The 19,992-nt window shown below is 38.2% G+C and overlaps 1 protein-coding gene across 1 annotated transcript; it reads right to left on the reverse strand.

The window, feature by feature from the left end:
* Positions 1-14,526: 14,526 nt before the first annotated feature.
* On the reverse strand, positions 14,527-19,341 carry dsela (dermatan sulfate epimerase like a). Its single transcript, XM_691410.8, has one exon. It carries the CDS (start codon positions 18,584-18,586, stop codon positions 15,011-15,013), a length of 3,576 nt encoding a protein of 1,191 aa, XP_696502.2. The 5' UTR covers positions 18,587-19,341; the 3' UTR covers positions 14,527-15,010.
* Positions 19,342-19,992: the final 651 nt, after the last annotated feature.

A 19,992-nucleotide genomic window follows, 5' to 3' on the forward strand; every position in this document is an offset into this window, starting at 1 on the left:
AAAGCTGTGCAGTGCAATCACCACCAGTTTTTGTGGTATAAATACAGCACTACAAAATACAAAAGAGAGCAATTGACTCAGAATGTCACTTACCTGATTTATAATGATTTCTTCAGCTGTAGTTTGAAACTTACACTGAAAAAATGCAGTTTTTCTTATCTAAGGACTTATTATGTAGTCTATGTCGCTATCTTGTGGCGGAATGTCTACGTCACTTTCTTTGGTAAGCTCAGACATGCTGATGGCATATTTGTAAATATTTTAAAATAGATTAAATCCTTATAATTAAACTCCATAATTGCTATCTAAACAACTACATGCTCCACTAAAAACGCCTCCAAAGTACATTATGTTGCCCAACAGCAGCAATATTTGTCAAACTGTAGAGCAGGGCTGCTCAATCCTGTTCCTGGAGATCTACCTTCCTATTCAGTTTAGCTCCTACCCTGATCAAACACACCTGAACCAATTAATTAGGACCTGAAATCCACTTGATAATTACAGACAGGTGTGTTTCATAAGGGTTGCAACTGAAATCTGCAGGAAGGTAGATCTCCAGGAACAGGATTGGCCACCCCTGCTGTAGAGTGTCCTCTGCTTGTCGTTGTATGTGAGCGGAGTAATACACAAGGGTGACGGGTGAAGAGGTGGTACGAATGCTGTTATTTGCAGAATATTGCACAGCTATCAGCAAACTGTTGTATAAATATCGTCACCTTAGAATTATAAAGTTCTATCTGACATTTTTGTCAAAATTGAGTTTTCTCATATTCTTAATAAATGACAACTTTTTTACATAATTGTATGTTTCTTTGAAGTTGTTTGCATTTGAAGACTTTTTTTTATTTAAAAAAAATGTTACACACGTACTGCTTCCTATGAAATGAAAAAAACTTTAAAGCTCATTATCTCAAAACCATTTAGATTGCAGATAGAACCTTATAATTCAACGATATATATAACCCTGTAGCAGATCTAAACACAGGTGGAGCTGGGGTGGAGGAGGGTTTCTGAAAATCATCCTGCAACATTAAAGTGTAGTACAACACTGAGCATTAATATGTTAAGGAGCAACAGAACTTAGTATTCGTTTTTTTTCCTGGATGAATCAAAATGTGAAAAAAGTAAATAATTGAGTCATGATTTGAACTCCCTATCATTTAATCTGTGAGTACTTGAGCTCACTATCATTTCATTTTGACTATTTCCTCATAAACCTCTGTCTTTCAGCTATATGTCATCAAGGTTTACAGAACCAAGTGTGTCTTGTTAGAGAGGTGTGTGTAGATGTGTGTACCAAGTAATTGCTGTCAAATTGGAGGGGTGTCAGTTTGAGTCCCCGGGGTCAATCCGGTGGTTTTGAGAGAGTGTCAGAGAAAAGCGTTATTCTAGTGCCTGCAATAGTCTCTACTCGCACAGGTGAAGGCTGGAGAGATCTTGATGAAATATTAAAGGCCTGTGAGCTGATGCAGGGCCAGGGTGAGGGCACTCAGGGGGCACTGTCTCCTTAATTACTGTGTGCGGAGGTTTCACTATTTCATTTGGGAAAAATCCCAGATTGAGGTTATGTTCAAATTGCCCTTCTTCTGCCACAGACCGAGCTGGACTACAATGCCCGGAGGACATGGCTCCTGATTTAATTAATGCTTGGGTGTGTTATGCACCATGTCAGAGGGGGGTTTGACGAGTCATTAGGTAATAATAATGCTGGCGATCTCCATTAAACAGCATATTTAAGAAACAATGAAGGCAAATCAATGGCGTAAAGTTGAACAGTGTAAACAGCTCTTCAGATTAATGTTCATCATTTGCACAGATGAAATTAAACATACAGTCCAACTATAAAGGGGCTTTATATGTGTGCCGGCCCGTGTTTCAAAGATTGGCATAGTTAAAGAGCCAGCCGTGGTTATTAGTGTTATTAACGTAATCCCTCTCTCCTCATGGTCTCCTGGAGCATTGATCCTCCAAAATGGAGTATGGATCCCACTTTATCCACTGTCTTACAACAGCTCTGCCTCACCTTGTGTGTTCTGCCTGTTCCTTCATCGACACTGGATATTCAGAGCTGCTTATGTGATAATGGGGATTCGGATGCAAAACAATTCATGATTATGTGTTTAATAGTCAACCTGCTAGGATTCTGGTGACCACTATATGTTTAACGCTCTCAGAATGGATACATTTGGAATTATGCATTTAGGTAATTCTGGAAAGTTCATATTTGGAGTTGGAGAGTTGTATTGCTACATTAGGTGTTTTCATGTCACTTTGATTGGAGTAAGTTGGCAATTTTCCCACATATAGTTTAATATTCAGAAGAGGGTGCCCTCTGGTGGCTGGGCGAATGACCCACTAGTTATGATTTTACAATAAGCTCTAAAATTATTAAAACTACAACTGAAATGAAAGAGAAATGCTGTCATGTCTGTTGTGCTTATAGGAATCACAATGCTAAATCTGACTGAAATATGTTCACTGAGCCATAAAGGAGATCACATGAAATACTAAGCAATATCTCTAAAACAAAGATGGTAATTGGCAGAGAACAGAACAAAATAGAACAAAATGTATAAATGTATATACAAGGTAAACTTAATGAAAGAGAGATGCAAATAAAATGTAACCATAGAAACAAGTACATCATCTATGAGTGACAAAACTAAATTTGAGTCACAGGAACATAATAAAAGAACACTTTAAAATATGTATCACAATAAAAAAAAAATCTATATAAAATATATTATATTATAATACTATATAAAGATATATCTTTAAATCATTTGTAAAAATGAATGGGTAACACAATCAATACCGTAAGATCCCATTCTTTTGACCTAATGACGGAGTCTGATTAATTACTGTAAGGTTGACCGCGTTTAAGCCTTTTCTTACGCTATATTTAATAGAATTTATTTATATTTGTTTTCAATTCCAAATTTAATCTGACTCCAATTTTAAGTGAAAAGTTAGACTATTTATAATTAGGAAGGGGTCACAGTTGTCATTCATGGGTTAAAGTTTTGATTCATATCTGATCCACTTCAGTTATTCGTTTATTGCCACACAGAGTTTTCACGCCCCGGGGGACAGGATCTCGACATTCTGAGGTTAGACAGAGGTTGCAGGGTTAACTAATACCCAATTAGTCCAGTTGTCTTCCTGCTCACTCATACTAAAAGTGTAGTTAATTTAGTAATTTCCATACAACTTGCTAAATCAGCGATAACCAGAAATCGAATAGTCTTTGAGCTGAAGTGCCAACTGCTCCAAACGTTTTGTGCAATTTGTTTGGATATCATGTACAGAGATCAACATAGCACCAGCCTCTACTTAATCTACTGGATATAAAAGATTTCAGGAGAATTCGGAATGAATCAAAACTTAACACTTTATTTTCCAGATTAAAATGTATCATGCCAATTACAGAATAAAACACTAAAAGCCAATCCAGAAGTAAATCATCAATTGCTTAGTGATTTTGGAGCTCTAAGCAATTCCAGCCATGGGGCCCAAAAGTTCAAAAAAGCACCTTTTTGTATTTAAATTTTTTATTATTATTTGCTATTTTTTCTAATAACATAATAGATAATAATTTTTATCTTAATGTAACATAAAACACCTTATGTAACTGAAACAATTGTTTTCTTAAGATAAATTCACAACTAAAAATAATGAATGAGTGATTTTATTTTTAAAACTAAATCTTCACTGATTTGACTGCTGGTCTGGTCCATGATTGAAGGTGGGGGACCCTCACCATACAAAATATGATAGAAAACAATGTTATAAATAATTTATAGGTATCATTTATACTTCTAGGTATTTATTGGGGGCCCTCAGATTTCCTGGGGCCCTAAGCGGCTGCTTACCTTATACTTTTTAGTTAAATCCGACCCTGAAGATAAATCTAAGAGTATAGATGGATGTCCGATTTATACATAGTGTTAAGCTTGAGAGCTCTGCAATACGGGCTGGTCTGGATACAAAATTGCGACCCCAAGACATTTTGTCCTTCTCTTTAAATACCCTATGAGAACAATGAATTCTTATTTTGTCAAAGTTAACCAGTGACCTAAAGATTTACCCATCAGTTTGGGTTTTATCAATTTATTAAAGATGGTGAACAAAATCACATTACCAGTCACACTTGAGTATTCAATACCAGAGGGGAATGAAAGTTCAGGAGAGAGGGCAAGAATATGTCAAATTGGCCCAATCCCAATTTTACCCCTTAGCCCTTACCCTTACCCCTTGTTTTGCACATTTTTATATAGTTCAGTATAGGGAAAAATACGGTGCTTGGCGCTAAAGACTTCTTTTTTTTTCATGTTTCTAGCGAGGTAAGGGATTGTTTATGAGTTAGAACTGTTTTGTAATATTTTTGTATTTCCTTTGGCTTCACTATCGTCCCCTTACTCTTGAGTTAATTTGCTAATTTTGTTTGAGTCTTTGTTTGAATTTGCTACATTATTGCATTATGTTTATTATTGTAAATATTCCTTTTTTGTATATATATTTGTGCATTATTCTGGTTTGACTTAATGTACATTAAATCACTTTTGTAAGCTGTTTTGTTGTTTGTTGTTACAGGGACAGGGTTGTCCCAATTCTCTTTAGCTTTACGGTGTAGGGCAAAAGGAAAGGGCTCTTCAAATAGAGATTTTTCAGGACCACACTTGAAACTAAGTGGTATGAAAATTTCCCAGAATACACCATCTACAATGACAGCATGGCTGCAGAGGGAAGTCATGAGATGCACAAATTAGTTTTGTTTTTTTCTCATTATAACAATTTTTTACAACAAACAAGCAAATGTTTTATACATTTATAACGGCGTTTGTGTTTTACCATCATGCTTAAAAAAACAACGCAAAATTTGGCTATCTATCAACCTAATAATAACTCCTGTATAGCAGTCCCACAGTGCTCTGTCACTTGATGACTCTCGAATAACCTTTCAGAAAAGTCTAGTGGCTGGGAATGAGTTTTTAACAGTGTCTGCTATAATGTTAATGTTGTTTTTGGTGTGTTTACATAGGTGAATATGGCCACGGTGTAAATGCGCAGTACAGTTACGATCTTATTGTCACATTATATCATTTTGATAACTTCAGTTGCCTTCAGTTTTGATTTCCTGAAGATAAATACCAAAAAATAACACAACGCCAGTCGCGATCCTTTGATCTCATGAGAAAAAAAGAGTGCAGATGTTGTAGTGCTATCCCATTCCTTAGGGGTATATTTTAAAACCCTTCCCTTTTACACTCTGTTTCAGGGGGCATGGGAAAGGGGTAGGGGTACAAAAATAGAATTGGAATTGGGCCAAATCTATCCTGTGCCTTTTTCCTCAGATTCCAGAGTTCTTGTCGTTTTATTGCAAGGAATATTTAAATCCATCCCTACAATACCATGACATTTTTAAAGGGTAACATTAATTAATGTTAGATGATGCATTAGCTAAATGAATTAAATAGAGCAATACAGTTTTACAACAGTTATTTATTTTTGTTTGTAGAAATGAAATTGTTCATATTAGTTCACAGAACATTAATTAATGTTAACAAATACAACTGGACTTTAATGATGTGGCTTATTAGTAAATAGTAAAATGAGCATTAAATAAAACCATAGTATTTTTCATTGCTAGTGTAGTGAGCTATAATTTTAAAATTTTTTAATGATTTTAAAATTGCAGTGTTAACAGTTCATGCATCACAGGGTTGAATAAGCTTGTAACACATGTAGGGAAACTTTTTTATTTTCTCCATGAGAGAAAGGGTTAAAGGTCCACTGATCTCTAGTACACCAACAAAGCCTCATCACTTGGTTCCCCCTGGACACCAGAGAGTGCGGCAGAAAATCCGTCAGCCCTAAAAAGAGCTTGTTGCTGAAATTGATTAGCATTTAGATTGTATCTAGTTTGATTCAAAGGAGGAGAGGCTACAGATGGTTCGAAAGCAGCAGATTTAGAAGTAGATTTCTGAAAACTGTCAGTAATTGGATGCGTTTACACGCAACTCGTTCCTGTTTTCTTTTAAGCCTGTGCATCCTCAACCCACATTGTTTTAAATAAGGGACCCGGGTCTGTTATCTAAAGTCCTGCCATTACTCACCATTAATATTTTTAGCTCATAGTAGCAACAGCGCATTTATCTACTTCATCAGAGATTCCTCTTTTGGGAAAAAGGCCCGAACCACGACGTCTGATCTCAGATACTAATTTTATCATATGATACTTTTATTAGTATAAATATAACATCCACTAAAAACCGCATGACTATAAACCAAATGAAGTTCGTTCATCTTCCCCTTCCCGAAGCCCATGTGCATTCTTCATCGCAACGCATAATTCTACAACATATTCCTATCAGTATGCTCTTTCCAAGGGCTTGACATTAAGAAGAATAAATAGCACTGGTTTCACAACACCACCTAATTCATCAAAGTCGCTGCCACGGGTACATGCCCAGTGTGAATGATCAAACACTGGCTGGGCTTTTGGCTCATGCTAAAGGCACCGGTGCATTAGAAGGCATGAGAACTGTCTGCTAATCAGGAAAACTATCAGTCCCTTTCATGAGATGCATTAAAAGGCCACGGTTCTAGAGTTTCAATACAATAATCCGAAAACGAATCAATTTTCTGGCAAAATCTAGTGAGCTACTGAACATCAAGGCATGGTTTTTTATTTTTTTCATTTAAATGCACAAGCTGTTACTGAAACGCTGAATGTAATTCACAGTCACTGTGTGGCCCTTCTGAATTAAACACATTTACAAAGCATCAGGTTAGCGCCTTGGAAACTACGGTAAGATTCACAATACATCACACCGCTCAAGGCCTGACTCATCTCAGCCTTATTAGTGTAAATGACACGTCTTTTGGAGTGCAAAGAGGAAACGTGGATTTGGCACCACCAATGAACAAGATTTTTTTCCCCCAGTTCTTAGGTGATTTGTTGCTGATTGTAGTGAATTACTGGATACTGATAAAACATTTCTGGTCATGCGTATGTTGTGGGATCTTTATTTATCTGCTGCCCTCTGCTGGCGACTTGTTATAAGGAATTCTAGGTTTGGAACCTGTTAACCATTCATTCTTCTTTTGTGAGGTCTGTTGTTGAACTTTGACCAAGTTTAAGCATTAGAAAGCACCACTATATTAACTCTAGTGTGCTTAGGGAATGTTTAACTTAAAAATCATAAATGTGAAAACGAAAAACAGTGTTACACACCAAAAAGCAAAAGCATACAAAAAATAATGTAAGAAACATTTACTGAAAGCAGAAAAGAGCTTCATTTTTAAAGAAGACAAAATATTTAACAGGATTGAACAGCTTACAAGATGGTTATGATTATATTTCATTCAGAAGAACATTTAATATCCATAAATCTTGATGAATCTCCATGAATCCAGGATAAGGTTTTGACACCCCTATATTAGTATAAAAGCACCACCACACTGTTTTAATTCTAGCGTGCTTAGGGAATGTGTATTTTAAAAAAACAGTGTTATTCACCTAAAAGCAAAAGCACACACACAAAAATAAGAGAAACATTTATGTACTTTTTTGAATGAAAAAACATTCATGTATTTTTTTTTTTTTTTTTTTTCTCATGGCGCCCCTCGTGGCAGACGTGTTTGCTTGCTCCGCACATAAATGTCGTGTTTTTATTGTTTTTTGTTTGTTTTTTGTCTTTTCCGCGGTGCATACATGCAATGCACTATCAACATATAGCAGACAAACTTTGCTGGATCTTGCAACCTCCGCCAAACTTTTCGAATTTACCAGTTTTATTCCACCGGACTTACAACACATTGTCCGCTTCCACAACCCCCCCGAGGAAGCTTCCATAACACCGACCTCGAGTGAGATAGCTGACCCACAGGAAGTGCTTCAAAGGCGGCGACGCAAACGGCACAAGCGTGGTAAGAGGGGAGGACTTCATGCTAGGCTAAAGAGCCGTGCTAACCGACCACCGCTACCTAGCATCTTGCTGGCTAACGTGCGGTCTCTGGACAACAAACTGGATGAGCTAAGAGCAAGGATTACATCGCAACGGGAAGTAAGAGAATGCTGCGCTCTGATTTTCACAGAAACGTGGCTCTCCGAGAAAGTCCCAGGAACCGCTGTTCAGCTACAGACCCATTCATTACACAGAGGAGACCGGACCACAGCCTCCGGTAAGGCTAAAGGAGGAGGTGTGTGCGTGTTTATTAATAACTCGTGGTGTGGAGACGTACAGACTGTTCATAAGCACTGCTCGCCAGACGTGGAGTTTCTACTGCTGAAATGCCGCCCCTATTATCTACCAAGGGAATTTACTGCCGTGTTCATCGCCGCTGTTTACATCCCTCCGCGGGCGAACGCTACAGCAGCACTCGGCAAACTTTTCAATGTTTTCAACGCACAAGAAATGGCACATCCTGATGCGGTTATTATCGCTGCGGGCGACTTTAACCAGTGTAACTTACGGACTGTACTTCCCAAATATCACCAACATGTGAGTATTCCCACTCGTGAAAATAACACACTGGACAATGTTTACAGTAACATACGCGGTGCATACAGAGCTGCCCCCCGCCCCCACTTTGGTCAGTCAGACCACATCTCCTTGTTTTTGTATCCAGCTTACAGACAAAGACTGAAGCAAACAAACCCAATCACTAAACTGGTTAAAATCTGGAATCCACAGACAGAGAGCACCCTTCAGGACTGTTTTGCTCTTACAGACTGGGATGTGTTTAAAACTGCAGCCACCAAGGAGGACTTGTCTGTTAATGTACAGGACTATGCTGAGTATGTGACTGGGTATATCAGCACTTGTGTTGAAAACATCATACCCACCATACAAGTCAAGAAGTTCCCCAACCAGAAGCCCTGGATAAACAGCAAGGTACGTCACATGCTGAATGCTCGTTCTCTGGCATTTACATCAGGCAATGAGAATGAGTACAAATCTGCAAAATATGGACTGAGAAGTGCCATCAAAGAGGCTAAGAGGCAGTATAAAGAGAAACTGGATAACACCTACTCCACTGCCTCAGCTGGACAAATGTGGCGAGGCCTGCAGCACATCACAGACTACAAGAGCACCACAAATGTCACAATCAGTGCCTCAGAAAGCTTGCCTGATGACCTCAATACATTTTATGCCCGCTTTGAGTCCTCCAGCATCAACACAGAGCAGAGACACACACAAACTCAAACTTCCCAACCTGCCCTCCCCCCTCCTGTAGTGACACCAGCTGCAGTACACAAAGCACTGAGAAAAATCAACCCCCGCAAAGCAGCCGGACCTGACAACATCCCGGGACAGGCCCTCAAGGCTTGTGCTTCAGAGCTGGTTGATGTTTTCACCTCCATCTTTAACCTTTCCCTTAGTCAAAGCTCTGTCCCAACTTGCTTCAAAACCACAACCATCGTCCCTCTTCCTAAAAAGAGCCCTCTGACCTGTCTGAATGATTACAGGCCAATAGCACTCACTCCAATCATTGCCAAATGTTTTGAGAGAGTGGTACTACCCCTCATTCAGAGCAGTATACCAGACACTTTGGACCCCCTGCAGTATGCATACCGGACCAATAGGTCCACCTCAGATGCCATTGCTGCTGCACTACATACTTCCCTCTCTCACCTGGAAGATAAAGACACCTATATCAGGATGCTTTTTATCGATTACAGTTCCGCATTCAACACGGTTATCCCCCATAACCTCACCCACAAGCTGTCTGAACTCGGATTACACCCCACACTCTGTGACTGGCTCTTAGATTTCCTCACTGGCAGACCGCAATCTGTCAGGATTGGAAATAAAAGCTCAAGCACCATCCTCACCAACATCGGCACCCCACAGGGATGTGTTTTAAGCCCCATCCTCTACACTTTATTCACACATGACTGTGTCGCATCTCAAAAGAACAACACCATCATTAAGTTTGCGGATGACACTGCAGTGATAGGCTGTATCACCGGGGGAGATGAGGCAGCTTATAGGAAGGAGGTGGCCAGTCTAGTGACATGGTGTGAAAACAACAACCTCACCCTCAACACAGACAAGACCAAGGAGATGATAGTGGACATGAGGAAGGAAAGGAGAACTCATCAGCCACTGTTTATTCGCAAACTTGAAGTGGAAAGAGTGAGCAGTTTTAAATACCTGGGGGTCCACATCAGTGAGGACCTCACCTGGACACTGAACACCACCCAGCTGGTCAAGAAAGCACAACAGCGGCTGTACTTCTTAAGGAAGCTAAGGAAACTCGGTCTGTCATCTAAGATCCTCAGCAACTTTTACAGCTGTGTGGTTGAGAGCATCCTGACCAACTGCATTACTGTATGGTATGGAAATGCTACTGTAAAGGACCGCAAACGTCTGCAGAGAGTGGTGAGGACTGCAGAGAAGATCATTAGGTCCCCACTGCCTTCTCTGCAGACTATCTACCATCACAGAGTCCACAAGAGAACTGCCTCCATCCTGAAAGACCCCACTCACCCACAACATGGTTTATTCACACTCCTACCCTCAGGGCGGAGGTATAGGAGTGTGAGATGCAGGACTGCCAGACTCAAGAACTCTTTCTTCCCATCAGCCATCAGACTTCTAAACAGATAACCAACGCACATAACAGTCTATTTTTCTGCTCAGTACAACACTACATACTCCATCCCATTTTGCACTATTTTATTCTTTATTCTTTTTTTTTGCACATAATCCAATTGCACTAGGCACTTTTTTGCATAATAAGCACAATAAAAAAAAAAAAACAAAACAAAACAAAAAACACTGTACACTGTTTACATCTGTTTCATTACTCAAATCAGGTTTACATATTGTTTAATTTCATAGATATTTATATACTTATATTTTACATTCAATCTTCGGTCACTTCTGTGTATATATGTGTATTTATGTGTATGTTGTGTATGATGTGTATGTTGTGTGTTTGACTTCACTGTGGACGGCAAAGTAAGAATCTCATTGTACAGGGAGACGTGTTTCCTTACTGTGCACATGACAATAAACAGTTGAATTGAATTGAATTGAATTGAATTGAATTGAATTGTACGGAAAATATAAAAGATCTTCATTTTTAAAGAAAAAAAAAGAATAAAACAAAGGAAAGCAAATGCCAAAGGGTGTGGTGATCAAATCAAGATGAAAATGTATTTTTAAAGGAAATGCTTACCAAATGTTAATTCAAAATGCCTTAAATGTTTATTTTACAATACCTATGGTTTTGTTTCACCAGTTGTTTTGTATTATAGAACTTAATAATTAATGTTTACGAATTCATTTAAACATACGCTTTGTGTTTTAATATGGAAATTATTCATAAATTCACTTTGCCTTTCCTGTAATGTTTATTTCCATAGATATTGTAATAAAGGACTTGTCCGACACTTATGTACCATTTTATGAGAACAATAATTGTACAATAAAAAGTACAGAACAGTATCATAAGAGGTCTTTTCTGTACTATATAAGGTACAACTTTTACAAATACAAAACTATTCCTTAAGGAACATTATTGTACCACCGTGTACCTTTTTTTCCCGAAAGTGTATTATAAACATCAAATTACCTCATAATTTACTCCCAGAGTGTCACGGTGGCACAGTGGGTAGCATGAAGGTTACTTGTGCCGGTTCCAGCTGGGTCTGTTGGTATTTCTGTGTGGAGTTTGCATGTTCTTCCTGTGTTGGCTTGGGTTTCCTTCAGCTCCGGTCCAAAGACATGCGATACAGGTAAATTGGATAAGCTAAATTGTCTGTGTGAATGAAAGAGTGTATGGGTGTTTCCAAGTGTTGGGTTGCAGCTGGAAGGGCATTTGCAGTAAAAAAAAAATGCTGGATAAGTTGGCAGTTCATTCCGCTGTGGCGACCCCTGTTTAATAAAGGGACTAAGTTTACTCTCGCTCATGGTTTATGACTTCTGATCACAAAATACATTTTTTTCATGGCCCCGCACAAATAACATGTTTTTTCTTTAAATATATTAAATCTTAGAAACAAAGATTCTACTTTGGCATTTATGGTTATATGAAGAACATTTTATATCCATGAATCTTGATGAAAAAGGCCTGAACCCTGATGTCTGATCTCAGACACTAATTTTATCATACACTCTCAGAAAAAAAGGTACGGGAGCTGTGACTGGGGGAGTACCTTTTCAAAAGATACATATTTTTCCCCAAAGAGTTTACAGTGCTACCTCAAAGGTGTATATTAGTACCCAAATGTACCTAAAAAGCACCTTTGAGGTACCATTATGGACACTTCAGGTACAAATATACCCCTTTTTTCTGATGTGTATTATACATTTATTAGTATAAATATAGCATTCACTAAAAACAACATGCTGGAAACTTTTTATGAGGAAATCTAGGTTTTGAACCTAATAACCGTGCGTTCTTCTTTTGTGAGGTCTTGAATTTTAACCCATTTTAAGCATTAGAAAGCACCACTATCTAACACTGTTTTAACTCTAGTGTGCTTAAGGGATATGTAATTTACAAATCATTAATGTGAAAAAGAAACAGTGTTATTCACCTAAAAGCAAAAGCACACAATCACACACACACACACACACACACACACACACACAAAAGAAAGAAAAAAACTAATTTTTTTAAAGAAAGAAATGACACAACAAAACTGTACAGCTGAGAGTACAAGAATTGTACAAGAATGTTTTAAAATATAAACATGGCATACAATAATATCCATTATTACCTTATGATTACCACCAAATTACCTTATAATTTACTCTCCTACATGGTTTTAAAACTTTATGAGCACAAAAAAAAAAAATCTTTAAATATATTACACTCTTAAAAAATCACATTTTTATTTATTTATTTTGCATTTTTAAATCTTTATTTGCAATTATGTTCCATGAAGAACCTTTGATATCCATGAATCTTTCACTAAAAGAAAGACTTCTATAGCATCATTTTAACCCCCCTCCCCCCCTCCCCATCATCCTGGCACCTTTATTTTTAAGAAACTACAACATTAAGGTAGATTAAACTCCATTAGCAGCTTTTTTCGTAAGAATTTTTTGAAGCGTTCATGTGTACCATACAGAACTATGTGCTCATTAATGAACTGCCACTAATACAGTTTGATACTGTTAAACACATTCATCTGCTAAAGACTTATCAGTTAATATCACATCCATTGCACCATTCTTGCACTTCCTTTTTTCAGTACCCATGTTAGATATGCTGGTACTGCTTGCATTTAGCATTGAACTTAATATTCTCAATATAAACTGTTCTATGTAGAATAGCCAGTCAATACCATTTTATTTTAAAAAGCATGCTGTGCGTAAAGGAATAACGCTGGAAATAAACGACACAAATGCTAGACTACAGGCTTTGCAAATGTTTTAAAAGTATGAATTGTCATTATTTTCCTTCATTTCAGTTATCCCACGGTGATGATTACACTCCATATGCATGTGGTGCCATGGAAAATCCATTTGCATTGTGGCTTTTAAAACATTTCACATTAGTAGTCTCTTTAAACTGCATTTAAATAGTTCCACATTAAGATAAGAAATATGATGTTGTGTGGTTTTACTTGTTTGGGATGTTAAATGTTCCATTTATGATCATATCGTGAGCAAAAGAAGCCATTTGGGAACAGTAAGACAGATTTGCTATTAATATTTGATATATACTTTATATAGGGATGCATAGAAACAACAGGAAAATATTCACATAGCAAAAAAGACAATAGATGTGTCAACATGTTCCCTTCAAATGAGAAGTTATTTGATTGTGCAGTCACAAAGTAAACACTGTTTGCATTTGTAATCATCTACTCCTACAATACAGTAGCTCAGTAACTTTTTCTAGGAATCATAAGGCAGTCTTACAAGCATTACGCTTCTAAATGCAAACAATGCAGTCTCTTGGTGTAGAGAACTTAAAAATACATTCAGTTCACTCACAATGGCATAATTACAATCGCAAGCATCTCACAACATAACACTGTAAAATACTGTTAGCCACCCATCTGGTGGGAAACTATCATCTTTGTTTTTAGTTCAATTGAATGTGCTGGTGATCCAAGACTTGCATCTGTTTCTCATCTTCAATGGTGAGTAATATCTTTTTGTCTTTTTCACACTTCTAAACGTTCGAGTCTCAAATTAGTCTGTTAGATTACAGAATATGTATAGTGCTCAGCATATGTGAAAACACCCCATTTTATCCATCTCTCAGTGAATATAGGCAATGTATGTTGGTGCATTTAAACAAAACAGATTTCTTAAACAGATATATTTATTACAATAATATTTTAGTCACCAAACATATTTAGAAATCGAAAGATAATACAATTAAATTGAAGCTAAATATTGCAAAAAAAAAAAAATTACCGCCAAATTTCAACTAAATTTTTCCTTTTTTTTTTGCTTCTCTTGATTTTTCCTATTATTTAAATTTGTATTTAATATTTTTCTGTAACATTTAGATTTGTGTGTACTAGTTTTTAGACAGTTATCTAAGTTATTTTGTTAGATAAGCTCCAGATTTGGCTTCAGTACTGACTAATTTAATGTATATGGACTATATACACTGAAAAAAAATTACATTTGATTTTTATTCAAACTACTTATTTAAAATGAGCTAAAACAACACAATTTTGAGTTTTTTTGGGACAACTTAATCCTTTTTTTTTTCAACCAACTTAAATTTGTAAAAACAATTAAGTTAACTAAATCGATTTGTGTTGGGACATGAAGGAATTGTGCAGAACCCAGCCTTTTTTACACTGTAATATTGCATAGCTTCTTCTTAAAAAAATATTAATTTAAAAAATAGATTTTGTGAGGGGTGTACTTATATGCTGAGCACTTTAAACATTACCTAAAAATACTGGAATCACAGCTCAAAACAAATTAGTTATGAAAGCAATAATCTGTCTGCAAAAAAGACAGCCTTTGAATAAATCATTCAGACACTTCAGTATAAATCAGCATTACCTTTAAAATATTTATAAAAAAGAATGACTGACTGTGTGTCTTTTATATCCCAGCCTCTCCATCACAGGCCAGCATGTATCTTCAATGAGTTGAATCTCATCGGCGGCCATGTTCTCTTTCCACATGTTGACTTTGGCTGGTGATATATCTCCTTCATATATCAGATTATACAAATTTGTGGAAGTAGCATATGTCAACTGGTTTAATGCAGCTGGTGCAACTGGTATTCCAAGAAAGTTATGTATCGTTCTTGCCGTCTCTTCGGGAAAACGTACAATGTCCTCGAATTTGACTATAAGGTAAGTCTGTGTGGGGAGGCCTGAGCTCACCTTGAGCCCTGCTGAATTGTGAGCCAGCCATAGCTGAGCCAGTAGTTGTACAGGGTTGGGATCTGGCTGGGAGAGAATCATTTTTAAAGGATGAAACTGTGAATCTAGTGTAGCACAGCCCTGATCCACACCATCTGTGTTCTGCTTAAAAAGGGTGGTGATGTGCCTTTTTATATTCTTACGCAAGTACAGGCTTGGTTTGCTGTTGTACAGCATTAGATAAATCCATGCACGGGGGTCTCTGACCACATGAAGTGAGCGAAGTGAATGACCTATGACCTCTTGAAGATATGGCAGCTTTAGGAACCAGCCGCCAGTGCCCAAGCTCAGCTCCGGTCTTGCGTTTGGGTACTTAACCAGGTGCTGCCTGAGCTCTTGTATGTATACCATGTCTATAGTAACACCCTTCCCTCCTTCAGTCTTTGATCGTTCTGAAAGCAACATTCTTCTCTTTCTTTGTCTTTTCACTTTGACATCATCCCCTGCTTCATCATTGATCTGGTGCAACTGAATATTCTGTAAGTGAAGTTTCACATTGTGGATTATGGAGTGAAACCATCCCTGAACTACTCGAAAGCGTCCATTTTGCGCATCTTCTCTGGACCACTCACAAGCATCAAGCAGGGAGCTGAAAGGAGAAACAGGCAACCGCAGGTAGGCAGAAGGGATCCGGAGGTATAAAAAGTCTGAGCTGTTATCAAAAAGGTGCTGAAGGATCTCTGCTCCCGAGCCTGGCATGGATGTGATTGTGATTACAGGGAGGACATCAGGGATGTTAGAGTCTGATGCATGATATATGCTGCTGTCTTTTGGCTTGTTACACAAGAGCTGTTCGCAGCCATAAAAGACCGACAAGAGTTCAGTCACCCACAAAAACAGCACACAGACAAGAGTGCAATGAATCAGCATGTTGAATGACACATGAAGCTTCCGTTTTTTGATTACAAAAGCTAAAGCAAAACATAAAGTCAGTATTGCTGAGATATTAACCAGAAATCCGAAGTCAAACACAAAATCTTTTGCGACTTGACTTGCCAAGGTTTGGATTCCCCTGCCAAACTGAACTATTCTTTGGTTGTCCTCTGTTTTAGCAAATCCTGCAAATCCCAAGTAGCCCTGTCTGGCCTCAATGTCAGCATAGTTTGTCACAACTGACACAACAGTCTCTGTGTCATTAAGAGTCACTGATATTTTTACTCCGTTTTTACTGTTGTCAATGAATCTGCAGTCTGAGACCTTGACATAAGGGCCATGCATCAAGTAAGCCACCCTTGTGATGGGATTCTCCATGCGAAAGGTCACGTTTATGAACTGTGTCCATCTCTTTTTGAATTCGGCAGCTTGTTCAGCTTCTTGTATCCTGGCAACAGGACTGGATCCTTGCACGTCCAGCCAAAACATTTTGTAATGTGCGTCCCACACATCCATCAAAGCCCCATTGTATTTCCCAAATGATCTGTGAGGAACGTACCTGAAATCAATGTCTAGGTTGTGAAAAAAGGCACTAAAAGAACTGAGAGGAGAGTGCTCGTGTTTTTCGATGTGATCCAGTACAAGCAACGTTTGAGAGTTGAGAAGTACAAGTGACCTATACACACTCTTTAGCTTCATGGCAGATGAATAGGCTGACACAGACTCTCCACTCACAAATAACATGTCCTGATGTGACACAGCAGAGATGACCTCCCCGGCTGTATTGCCGACTTCCTTTTCTCCCCATCGTAGCCACTTTGAACATTCCCCCAACTGTCCTTCCCATGGCTCATTACACTGACTGGTGGGTGAGGGGGCAAATACCAGCACATTATTAAGATAGCTGTACTTAGGTCCATACAAGGCCTCAGAGACAAACACCTGTCCATTTGGTGCAAAAGTGAAGGAGTTTTGATCAGGGTGCTCGTGCCCTGGGTTGAAGTTCATCCAGCCATCTACCCAAGAGTAAGGTTGAGCGTGGACTATATCGTAGACTGCTCGTCCTCCTAATTTTCCAGATTTAAATGAGACAAAGGTATTACCCTGAGCTCGAGTTAACCCTGCTCCATATGTCACCACACCCCAGTTGGAGAAAATATGCATGGCTGCTTTGTTAAAGTCAGACGGAGGCTGCGGAGTTAACTCAGAATTATACCATATGTACTCTGTATGTAAAGTAGCCCAGCGTTGAGCTGCTGATTGCATCATGGGGCCGTCTTTAGGACGATGCTTCCTAATTTGCTCTGCCAGCCAGTTTCCTGAGCCATTCCGGAGCACGTATGCATCCAGAAACACAAGCTGGCTCTCTGGCCCATAGAACCAGTTGTAATTAGAGTCTGCGATGCCAACAGTTCTTTGAAATCCAGGAAGCAGAGTGGCGAAGTAAAACATAAAATGAGCTCTAAGCCAGTTGTTCTGCATGTTGTCTATCTGAAAATGACGCAACGCTAAGTAAACATACTGAGTGATGGATTTTGCCGTGTAGCTACCATACGCAACACCTTCATCAAGAGAGCCATCAACGATGTGACTGAGGAGAAACATGGTCTTTTCCATGTAGTTTACTGATATTTGTTTCCATATCATTGTCTCGGGATCATTATGTTCCCCTGCCACAAGAGCACCAATTAGGATGGCTAGTATGTTAGTTGTCTGGTGGTTCTGCAGAAACTGCTTTCCCCATCCCCTGTGCTTGGAGAGCTCGAAAAGCTCCTCGGTAACAGAACGTATTTTTTTGAGATATCGCAATCTTCTCCGGGTATCAAGAAAGGGGTAAATGAAATCATATGCTGTGGCAAAACCAGTGAGAGAGTGGGCGATCGGAACCTCATCATTTGGAGCACTGGACACCATCCAATCTGGATATTCCACCATTCTGTCCATGTACTCAATCAAAAACTGAGAGGCGGCAGCATCCTCAGGTTGAAGCAGGCAATATAGTGCAAGAGGAGGCAAATTGTTGCCATAAATCTCATTCCATTTCTTGCCGAAATCCTCATGGTTCAATGGAGGCTGGTAAACAGCTGCATTAGATAACATAATAGAAACAGCATTTCGAATCACTTGGAATATGCGTCTATGTGTAGTGCTGGCCCTCTTTTTCATTAAACGCACCTCAGTATGATCAAAGTATAGCTTGGGGTGAAGGTGTTCTGACAATGTGGCATTGTCTCTTTGGTGCTCATTCAGAGACACATATCTGTCTGAGGCAGATGAAATTCCACAGAAAGCAAGTCCCACTGCCAAGACACAAAGCAGAAACGCAGACCTCTGCATGTTCTCCATGATCCAAGAAACAGATGTGGTGCTTTTTCTCTTCGAAAGCTCCTCCTCTGAAGCGCCCAGAAATGTTTTTTATTAGTCCAATTTGAACTCACATGTCGGGCTGCAGATATTTTTCCTTTTCATGCACAAAAAGTGTCAATATAGAAGAATAGGCAGTGAATAGGAACTATTCACAATTCTGTGAGAAAACATGCTTTACATTCCCATATATGGACATCCGTGAAAACTTGATGTACCCACGCAAAACTTCCTCATTTGTTTGAACGCTGTTGTATTTGTTTGAATAGAAATGTCATCAACCTCGCGGATATTTAAAGCATTATTTGAGCTAAGTGACAACGGAAATGTCATAAATGCAGATGTGTTAAATAAACTTCCGTTGTTAGTATCCTGTTTCCCGCGAGTCCTGTGGAGTTTTCCAGAGAAAGTTGCTGCGTTCGTCAGTAACTCTTCACAACACCATGTCACGGTTAGCGCCTTTTACTCAACTTGTGACACGAAAAGCGAGATAATCCATTAATCCACTTTGAGGTGAGGGAAACCGCTTGCTGGGACGATCCTATGTAGTGATGTTTCCTCTTTAAGCATACGACCAAAGACCATAAGCAGAGTTCAGAATGCTTACCGGCCATTTCAATGTCTCTTTGTAGGTTTAATGATAAGGTTTTATCCATCATGTTCATCGTCCGCCACAGAACTGGCTCATCTTCATCAAGACAAATCGTTTTCCTATCTTCCTAGTAATCTAATAGCTTAACTATTGCTTCTGCATTGGTAATTTTTAATGTGGTCAACAGATGGCGTCGTAATATCACATTGAGTGGCTCTATTAGGCAGTATTTTCGCTATTCTTATCACTTGGCTTATAAATAATTAATCAAATGGAATTACTATCTACTATAAAGTAGTTTAATAGGTATGATTTATTGTATTAGAGTCATGTTGACTCTGAAGAAGAGAGTGTGTCCTCTTTCACTTTCAATTGTTTCAATTCAATTCAAAATTGCTTTATTGGCATGACTGTAATTGATACAATGTTGCCAAAGCTTAAAATAGAAGGACAAATATAAAACTACAATAACATATCAAAATAAAAGAATAGAAACAAAATATCATAATGATTTAAAAATTAAATAAACAATGTAAGGAATAAAAATGTGCACATTGTTATTGCAAAATGTAATGCAATGTAATTGCGTTGTGGTACATAGACACCACATTCACACACTCAGTTGAATCAGAATTATTAGACCCTTTTTATTTTTTTATTTATTTTTTTACATTTTCACAGTGTGTCTAATGCTTTATCTTCTGGAGAATTATTTGTTTTATTTCGGCTAGAATAAAATCAGTTTTTAATTAAAAAAAAATTTTAGGGCCAAAATTATTAGCCCCTTTAAGCTAAA

The sequence above is a fragment of the Danio rerio genome, chromosome 2 (assembly GCF_049306965.1).
Source record: "Danio rerio strain Tuebingen ecotype United States chromosome 2, GRCz12tu, whole genome shotgun sequence".
NCBI classification, from domain to species: Eukaryota; Metazoa; Chordata; class Actinopteri; order Cypriniformes; family Danionidae; genus Danio; species Danio rerio.

Excerpts from the sequence above, each read along its gene's own strand:
- dsela (XM_691410.8), bottom strand. The coding sequence starts at position 18,586 with ATGGAGAACATGCAGAGGTCTGCGTTTCTGCTTTGTGTCTTGGCAGTG.